The 10,000-nt window shown below is 44.5% G+C and overlaps 1 protein-coding gene across 1 annotated transcript in view; it reads right to left on the reverse strand.

The window, feature by feature from the left end:
- Positions 1–7,525: 7,525 nt before the first annotated feature.
- wnt3a (wingless-type MMTV integration site family, member 3A) overlaps positions 7,526–10,000 on the reverse strand; it is a gene marked incomplete at both ends in the record, with an annotated part of 12,596 nt that continues 10,121 nt past the window's right edge. The window contains 2 exons of the mRNA XM_084457806.1: positions 7,526–8,005; positions 8,207–8,472. Of these exons, the coding sequence (XP_084313932.1) occupies positions 7,526–8,005; positions 8,207–8,472 (746 nt within the window). The remainder of the gene's footprint in view (positions 8,006–8,206; positions 8,473–10,000) is intronic.

The following is a 10,000-nucleotide window of genomic DNA, read 5'->3' on the forward strand; positions in this document are numbered from 1 at the left end:
CTACTTCTTAAATTCAATTGCAGAATTGTGGATAATGGATATGTTAGACCTTTGTCACTTTAGCAGTCGGTGACAATGATGTGTGTGTGTGTGTGTGTGTGTGTGTGTGTGTGTGTGTGTGTGTGTGTGTGTGTGTGTGTGCGTGTGTGTGTGTGTACGTGCGTGTGTGTGTGTGTGTGTGTGTGAGAAGCAACACATTTCCAAATCATTCACTTAAATGTAATGCTTACAGTTTGATTGAAGTGTGAATGTTCACAAGGCTTATTTGAAAACAGGAGCGTAAAAGATTATCACTGCCAGGTTATATGAATCCAGTTCCTAATAGGTAAATGTGTGATTTGTGACACTCCAAAACTGTTATCATTTCGATCCTGTGGCTTCTGGATTTAAACTGTCTGTCTGGATTTAAACTGAAACTACAGTAACTACAACTCTAATTCTAAAAACATTTTCTACATCAAAGCCAGCAAAATTCAGATTATGTGAATTCATTTTCATTTCACGGCTCAAGGTTTGAGGGTATAAGTGTGGGAAAAGTGAACTATTTCTGGACTGAAAAGCACATGCACATCAAACGATGCACTTCAAAGTTAGTTACAGAATGAGCGGCCCACGCAGGGAAGCAGCTCTGTCGATCCATAGTTAGACGGTTTTGGTGTACAAGTAGGTCTTTGAGGACTGCATTCTTTGCTATCTTCCTGCTCAGTCCTACAAATTAAAACACAATCTGGCTTCTGAGAGTTGTTGAGGGCTAAACAACTTTGCGGATAGTCCCACAAACATTTCAGGCCTCTACTCTACACGTGGATAGGCCTACTGTTAAATGACAAGCCTTCGTATTTCTGTACTTGTTCACAAAATCACCACAACAAGAATATCCTAATGTGAGCCACATAGCTTTATGTAAATAAGACATTAGAGACCCCATTTTCCCATTGTTCTGACATCAAACGACGGAGGGTGAGTGACACAGGAGCCGGTTGAAAGCAAAGTGCGATTTCAGGGAGAACATTTTGCCTCTTAGAAAGGGGATCTTTTTGCACCACACCACTATATGAATCATGGCCCCAGACTGCCCCTCAAGAACCCAGCCTTATTGAAATGCATGAGGATTCTGTCGTGAAACCCGGTCTCCCTCTCACTATCCAACAACAGCAAAAACAGGGCATAAAAAAGGGCGGGGGCCACTGATTGCAATTAGTCCCATTGTCTCCCATTTATATGGCCATTTGGAGGTGCCGCTTGGGGTCTGGCCGTGTCGATGTTCTCACAGTCAGGATGCCATCTCTCTCACTGGAACCGGCGTAGCCTCCTCTGGCAACTATCTGCTAACAATGTCCGTCTCACTTCGGTGACAATGATACCGAGGTGGGTGTGGTTGGAGGGAAGGGCCTGTTTCCTTCAGCTAAGGGCTGGCGTTGCTTCAGGGCTGAGTCTCTGTCCATCCTGTGATCTGTTTCATGTTTTGTACTCGGCGTGAGAAGTGGACGGGGCCGAGGTGTGGAATGGTCCGCTGGCCGCCAGCCCCTCGGCAAAACCGCTCCTGTCCACGAGGGCTCACAATGCTACATAATTTGACAGAGAAACTCCTCATTCATTGATTGATTGATTCATTTATTCATTCATATTTATCTCTGGGTCTCTGGGCCGATGAATGAGTCTAACAGTGAAGGAAAGCTTGAATTATAGTTTGATGTGGGAGGTGGTTCAAATGAATTCACATGAATGAGAGCGGAAGGGTATCACTTTTGTCTACTTCCACTCCGAGGGGGGTATCAATCTTTCCGTGTGATAATAGGGTCAGATAACAGTGAGACCTGGTCTCTGGTGGTGACATTGTTGAAGGCCTGAAAAAGATCAGGGGTCCGAGACTGAGTCTTAGCACTGGTGGGCTCTATTCACATTAGGCCTCTAATCTACCCCCCCCCCCACCCAAAGATCAGCTCCCTCTCCTCCTTAAAACCCCCCTCTTTCCAAACTCTCATCACTCAGAATTTTTCTCCTGTTATTGTTTCTTAAAGAGCTCAGCTGGCTTCTGGGGTCTCTCAAAGGAATCAAGTTATTACTGCAGGTTCCCCTCTGCTAAACCCAGGCACAACAATAGCATTGTCCGTATTGGTGGACTATTCCCAGACTCTAATTGTGGTCACAACTGACAACTCATCCGGATTATTAATCTTGGCATTCAAAGTATTATACTATAGTAATTAGTTTTCTTTTTGTCAGGCAGTTTATCCTTGGTGGGTGAGGGTATGTGTTGTCTATACTCATCCCAATCAGCGGGAGACGGCCATGGTTGATGCAACGACCTCCAGGCATAGAAAAGGGCAGCTAAAGGGATTATGTCTATTCAATGTCAATTGTACTTTTGCCTGCCTGTTGAGATAGTTATTGTTCAGGACCCGGCGAGGCAGGCTCTGTCTGTCTGCAGTAAGGCATCTCATCTCACAAACAGGTAGGTTGCCAAGCCGATGGGATGTCTTACACAATGTGTGCAAAGAGGGTGAGATAGACAGACAGACAGACAGACAGACAGGCAGACAGACAGACAGACAGACAGACAGATAGATAGATAGATAGATAGATAGATAGATAGATAGATAGATAGATAGATAGATAGATAGATAGATAGACACCTTTATTTAGACAGGGAAAACATATTGAGACCAGGTCTCTATTACAGATGTGCAAACAACATACTGTATAGAGTAAAACAGTAGCATACACAACCCCCATCCAACTTTAATAACTTGCTTTTTTGGTTCACCGCACTTGCATTGATAGCCTACATATAAGGTATTCTTACATGAAATAACATGCTTTAGATTGACTGGATGAAGCAAGTGATTGCAGTGTTTGTTGCTAGTCAATAAGTTACATAACACGTACGTGTTATATGAATTCCAATGCATTCATATTGCACAATTTGACACTTGACAAGGCATTTCATATCATACTGTAGCATTCCTCAATAGGGGTTTCCATATAGAAAAGCAATACATCACATTCTATAGATATGAACTACGATACATACACATTTCTCTATGCTTGGGCTGGAGAACAAAACACATTGCACAGGTCTGGTTTAGAACAAGATATACACTGATCACAAGGTAAGTGTTGTTACATGTGCTGCCTCCCCAACCTGCCAGTGCATTTGTTGTTTAATAACATAATGCATCTCCTCAAACACATGGATTGCATATGCAACACACTGAACTGTTTAGAAATGCATTCATGTTGTTTAAACATAGCAAAGCATGTTGTAGGTACACCTACTAGATCTCACATTCTCACAATGATCTCACATTCTGCTTCTCTATCGTGTAGAGAGATCATGCGATCAGGACATGGATGCAGCCAGGTGCACCAACGGTGCTCCAAAAAAACAGTCAATTAAATTTCGGATCCAAAACCGCTGTATTGGCCTCGAAGATGTATCTGGATGATCCAGCAAGTTTCTTCAAGTACTTCTTGGAATACTTTGGTATGTCCATGTTTTATTCTCATAGTGATTAACGGATAACCTGATAGAAAACTGGATGCAACCCAATACAGAACCGGATGCAAAGCACCGGATGGAAAATGCTGCATTTGGATTAGGCGGGCTCTAGACCGGATCTGGATCTGATAGTGAATAGAGAAACCAGAGCTTAGGGCGTTAGTGAGAGATTGCGACTCTCGGACCAGAGCTAGGTCTGCACCAGTGTTCCAATGTGTGTCCTCACCTCTGCAAACGACCCGGCCCAAACACGGAAATGCACAATGGTTCGATTAAAACAGACCAAACAGGGTAGGTTTGAAAGGTTTGGTTGAACTTCTTCCATACCTGATGCACTCTCTACATAATGTAGCTCTACACTAGAAAAAATACAGAGTTGGTGGGCTAGGGTAGGCATTTTTTTAAATCTCAGTTTTTAGAGTTGTCATCAGTTGAGCATGATTTCACTTCCACACATGCTAAAGTCAACACACACACACATACACACACACACACACACACACACACAAACACACACACACACACACACACACACACACACACACACACACACACACACACACACACACACAGTTGTCCCTGCCCTCACAGGGATGTCTGTGGAATGGGGCGGGGGACGGCCTCCACTGTTCTACCAGTATGTTCTGATCCTACTTCCTCATTCAGTACAGTGGTATATCAATATGGAAAATGTGACTTTTGATGATTCATTTATTAATTACATTCTAGAAAGTGCTGCAATTAGTCCTTTTGAATGGAGATTAATTAGAAAATATGGAAATTCACCAAACATCACACTGTAGACCTATAAATATCATAACAGTTTAATAATATGATAAGACAACAGATGTCACTCTTATTGCAAATAAAGCAAAGTGATATTTGTTGTTTATGTAATTTTATTTTGTTGTTATAAAGTTAACATCTATCAATCTAGTACAGGCATAGGACAAACATTATATCATGTTTACAGTCAGTGAAAAAAACCTTGAGGTAAAAGTGTTACAGTGTTACAGGTCACAACACTGTCTCAAAAATGGATCTTATCTGCAAATATATACTCTTACTTACTAATATATACATTTATGGTAAAATAAATAGTCATAAAAAACATCCAACTTTAGAAATCCACTTAAACTCAAAACTAGTTTGTACAAAACTTTGGATTTAAAGAACATAACAAAAGTTTACAACACAAGACCATCTCTACACATTTATAAACAAACAAACAAACAGACCAACAACATGAAATTACATATAAATGCTAGAAAGCACATCTTGTATTGAAATTGGCTGCTCAGTAGTATTATGAGAAACATCTTGTCAGTTTGGAGCAGTGGAAGATAATCTTAAAATGAGGATGGTAAGAATTACACAAGCCTGAGACAGGAAAGAACATTGGCTATCAGCATAAAAATTACACTTTTTGTCTAGTCATCCACAGAAAATGTAACTTTAACTGAAATTGTATGATCCTCATGATCATTTGTGTCAATGCAGCTCATTTCAACAAAGCTTGTCAATGTTCAGGCATTCATTTCACAAATATATACTTCCACCTCCAAATACAGCGTTTCAAGACATGTCCCAGTAATCAGTGACTGATGCTTTAAAACTATTAATCCACAGTTAGACCTCACTGAATTCAGGATTCCCCAACATAAACCAGAGTACCAAACAATATATCAAATTAAGCCTATTTGGTTAATATGAACATGCCTATGCTGTCTATATGCAAAATGAATTAGTAGAAAAACTTCACATTTTTGTTCATACTATGACTAAATGGTGTCTTTCATAGAAAGAATAGGAACACACAGTGCATACGGGACACACACAAACATTCTGTACAGACAGACACAACAAATTAACTTTCATTAGCAGCATACAAAGAGGGGAAGTCTTGAACGTTTCAGGGATGCTGCTGTTTTTATGGTTGAGGGAGATTAAATTAGCGTGGTGTCATGATCATCAAATGTACAGGTTTTGGTCATCTTTTAACAGCGATAGAACAATATGACACAGCTTATACGATAATGGTCAGTTAGGCTGTCAAATGACCAAAGTCTAGAGATAGGAAACAGAGAAAAAAAAATCATGCATGAGCTTTGCTGAAACAAAAATCTAGTGGGCAAGTCCCTTTCACATCCTTTTCATTCAAAATACTAGATAGCATAGGTTTGTCTGCACCGAGTCAGATGAGACAGTCGGTGAACATCACTAACACTGATAGCAACGAGGAGAACAAGCTTCATATTCCTCAACAAGACAGAAGTGCTGACCTATCAAACTCAGTTACAACTCTACCAACCCTCTCGTGCTCAGGCTGAATGGAAAGTCGTTCATCTTTGGACAAAACATTGTTATTTCTATTGTTCTGTGTTCAATTTCCGCTTGACAACTTTGTTTAGAGAGCTTCCAGTCAAATCAGGAATAATTGATGGAAAGTTCTGGGGATTGAGTATAAACTTTTCTTCTTTTTGCTAACCATGTTGCCATGGTTATGCTCTCTCAGATCAGATAAGATTGGTCCAAAATCTATAACCAGACATTCTTCAGCCAAATAATTTTAGAACATATGAACACATACCAATGTAATGACTACATTCACTCAGGTGCAAGTGCATTCTTACCCAAACATCAGGAACAGGTTAACACTACAAAACAGGAAACAATGCTTCCCCCTGTCAAAAGGTTAGTTACCTCTACAAATTGCTGAGTAGAATGTATGTTTTTTTAGTGTACTGGTCATGCAAAGTTTTGACTGCTTAAGGGGGTAGTGTGCTATTTTGGACGTTTAGCCCTTTATGTGGTCTGTCTAAGATGAAGCTGAAAAATAGAGACCATAGTTTCCCTGATCGTTCCAGTACTGAGCTAGCTGCAGTTTTTATGCAGGCTCTCACTGGGCTACAACAGTAGTCAATCGGGCAACCGTGAATGTGTTGGAAAACTATGATAAATGTGCTTTTCTGAGACGGGAAGCCCAGTGTGTAATCTTACCAGTCTCAGTGTGCTCTGCTATGAAATGTATCACAATCCGAATATTTTTACATGTTTGGCATGACTTGGACATAAGCATTCCCCTGGCGCTTGTTTTCACTGTTCCCACAGAGGACTATGTGCAAGTCCTGCCAAACACCTACAAATATTCAAATTGCGATACATTTCACAGGAGAGCACACTAAGACTGGTAAGATTACACCCTATGCTTCCCGTCTCGGAAAAGCACGTTTATTATAGTTTTTCCAATACATTTACGCACGCCCCATTGAATTCCATTGTAGTGAGACCCTGCGGAAAAAACTGCAGCTAGCTCAATACCAGAACAATCTATGAAATCATGGTCTCTATGTTTCAGGTTCATGGTAGACAGACCACAAATAGGGCTAAATGTCTAAAATAGCACACTACTCCTTTAATATGAAACAAACTATTGCAGAGCAGAGAGCCAAGTTATGGCTGAATATTTGGATGAAGATGTCTGTGGATGGGATGGTGTCTGACAGTGCTGGGCTGCTCTGCTGGAAGGCCACCACTCAGAGCATACAGAAAATTCACCAATATGGTGCTTAAAGAGCGGCATTTTCATCTGAAACAACAGCTCTCTTTCCTTGCATTGAGAATGCAAAGGATTCAAATCCCCTGTCTGGCAACGTAAGTCTCCCTCTGAAGGCTAGAGGGTGGTCAACATCGTCATCGTCATCAACATCATCATCATCATCATCATCACCATCATCATCATCATGCAGTTTGTGAGGATGGAGCCGTATGAGAGTCAATCTCCGATGAACTACTTCAGTATTCTCACATCGCAAGAGGGCCACCTCGTCACTCCCGCGGGCGACCGCGGACGAATCCGCTCGCGGCGAGTCGCTTGCAGCCGGAAGTCTCTCAGCCTGGGCCGGAAGCTTTTTTTAGTCTTTGATATTTTGGTGAGGCGAGGGGGACGGTGGTGGGGGGGGAGGGGGACGGGGGAAGGGGGAAGGGGGAAGGGGGAAGGGGGAAGGGGGAAGGGGGGGGCATCTATTTGCAGGTGTGGACGTCGTAGACGCGCACGCACTCCTGGCAGCTGACGTAGCAGCACCAGTGGAAGATGCAGTGGCACTTCTCCTTGCGCCTCTCAGTCCGGGTGTTGTGTCCCCGGCCGCAGCACAGCAGGTCGCAGCCGTCGATGCCGTGGGAGGTCAGGTTGCAGGCGCGGTCGCGCGTGCCGAACGAGCCCGTCTCGGCGTTGGGCTCGCAGAAGTTGGGCGAGCTCTCGTAGTACACCAGGTCCCGCTCCGTCGGCGGCTTGAAGAAGGTGTACCTGGGCCGGAGGGTCTCCACCCAGCCGCGCGACTCCTTGTGCTTCTCCACCACCATCTCCGAGGCGCTGTCGTACTTGTCCTTCATGTAGTCGCCGATGACCCGGAAGTCGGGCTGCGACCACCAGCAGGTCTTGACCTCGCAGCTCCCCGACAGGCCGTGGCACTTGCATTTCAGGAACATGTTGTCATTGAGGGACTATGGGGAGGAGAGGGGGGGGGGGTCAAAGATCATTTGTTTAGTGAATTTGGTTATGATTTTTTCATGTAAACCTGTAGAAAAATCGGTATGATCCATAATGATTTTAATCTCCTAACACTCTTGTGTGAAATGGATTACCCCAGAGCTAGGCCGTGCTCTTTATGACGGGGGCCGTGTCTTTAGGCGATGAACGCTCACCGTTCGACCGGCCTCGTTGTTGTGGCGGTTCATGGCGGAGCGCGCGTCCGGGCGGTTCTCCCTGGCGTCGGCGAACTCCCGGGACACCATGCTGCCGAACTCCACGTCCTCGCTGCAGCCGCCCCACTTCCAGCCCTCGCCGGGCGGGCCCTTGTGGCGCGTGTCGCAGCCGCAGATGGTGGCCGAGCCCTCGGCGCAGGAGCGCGTCACCGCGAACGCCACCCCCGCCGAGGCGATGGCGTGGACGAAGGCGGACTCTCGCGTGGCTGGGGAGAGCAGTGAGAGCAGGGCGTCAGACATGACTGGTAACATCAACAGCGTTGCCTCTGTGTATGAAATGCGCTATACAAATAAAGTTTGATTTGATTTGATTTGATCAACAGAGGAAACGATTATCTAGCTATATTAACACACGATGACTCAATGCCTATTAGCTATTGGAGTATTTTTGTCAATGGAGGATGGTGTTCAGATTCACATAATACCGGTACTATGGAACGTTACCAAAAAAGAACCCTGGAAAGTATGTCAACAAACACACTGTAATCTGTGGTTGGTTTGCCTCTATTCATTTGAATACTTTCTCGTATTCCATCCTGTATGATCCTACATGACATAATAAATCACTGATCAGACCATCCAAGGAAAACATCTATTAAGTAATCATTACCTCGTTCATAAAACAATAATCCAGAAATGAGCTGCTTCCCACCCCTACTAAACAGTGTGATATGGTCTAACTATGAGCCAATGAGACCAGTTCAATCAGAACTGATTGTGGAATGTAGATGTGTACTGTAGTCATACTGTTGACTAGAGGAAAGGTGTGGGAGACTAAGGCGTGCGTGTGTGTGTGTGTGTGTGTGTGTGTGTGTGTGTGTGCGCACGTGAGCGGGTGCATGCGTTTGCGTGCGTGAGTTCATCCTGCCCGGCCATCCGCCCTCTGCATGTCCCACTCACTACAGCTACTGTCTAGATAAGGCTGTGCTCTGCTCCTCCTGGCATAGCTGCCTGGTGACTCAGACGGGATCAGGAACTTCCAGAGAGATGAGAGGGTGAGATGGCTCTGACAGGCCTATAATTAAGAGACTCAATTAAGCTTTTGAAAGGTTAGGAAATGGCCTCACGCTGTAGCCCCGTCAGAGACAAAACAAGGGTGATGGATCTGGGGATCTGGGTTCAGAGGCGCAGACCTGAACACTCGGGGGAACGTCCACTTAAGGGAACATCCATTGGAGCAACAGTCCTGCACTCTCACGCCTGCGCTTTTACAGGTTCCCCTCGTTCCATGTACTTAGGTCTTGTATGGTCTTGCACAGCGAGAAGAGAGAGAGAGAGAGAGAGAGAGAGAGAGAGAGACTGAGAGAGACCAGGAGAGAGTGGGAGCAGAGAGCGAGCAGAGGCAGAGCGAGAAGGACAGCAAGAAGAGAGAGGGAGAAAAGGAAAGATAGAAGAAAGTTGAGCACAGAGAGGACAAGACCGAGAAGGGGCTTGGAGAGAGAGATAGGATAGAAAGAAAGGAAGAGAGAGAGAGATACGGAGAGAGAGAGAGAGAGAGAGAGAAGAGGAGGAGGAGTATAGGGCTAGCAGGAGTATGAACTCCTCCCTTGCAGCAGGTTTCAACCAGTTTGAGGACTAAAAGGCATTAAGAACAATGATGCAAGAGAAGAGAAGCGGACTGGCCTCCTCCGTCTAGCGTACGCGTCTATAGCATGACTGTTCAGCCTCAACTCTGCTCCGTCACATGCGTCCGCCTCCTTCTCGTCCGCAGCCCTTTCCTCAGAAAACGCAGAG

The sequence above is a fragment of the Borostomias antarcticus genome (genome assembly GCF_949987555.1).
Source record: "Borostomias antarcticus genome assembly, chromosome: 24".
Taxonomy (NCBI): domain Eukaryota; kingdom Metazoa; phylum Chordata; class Actinopteri; order Stomiiformes; family Stomiidae; genus Borostomias; species Borostomias antarcticus.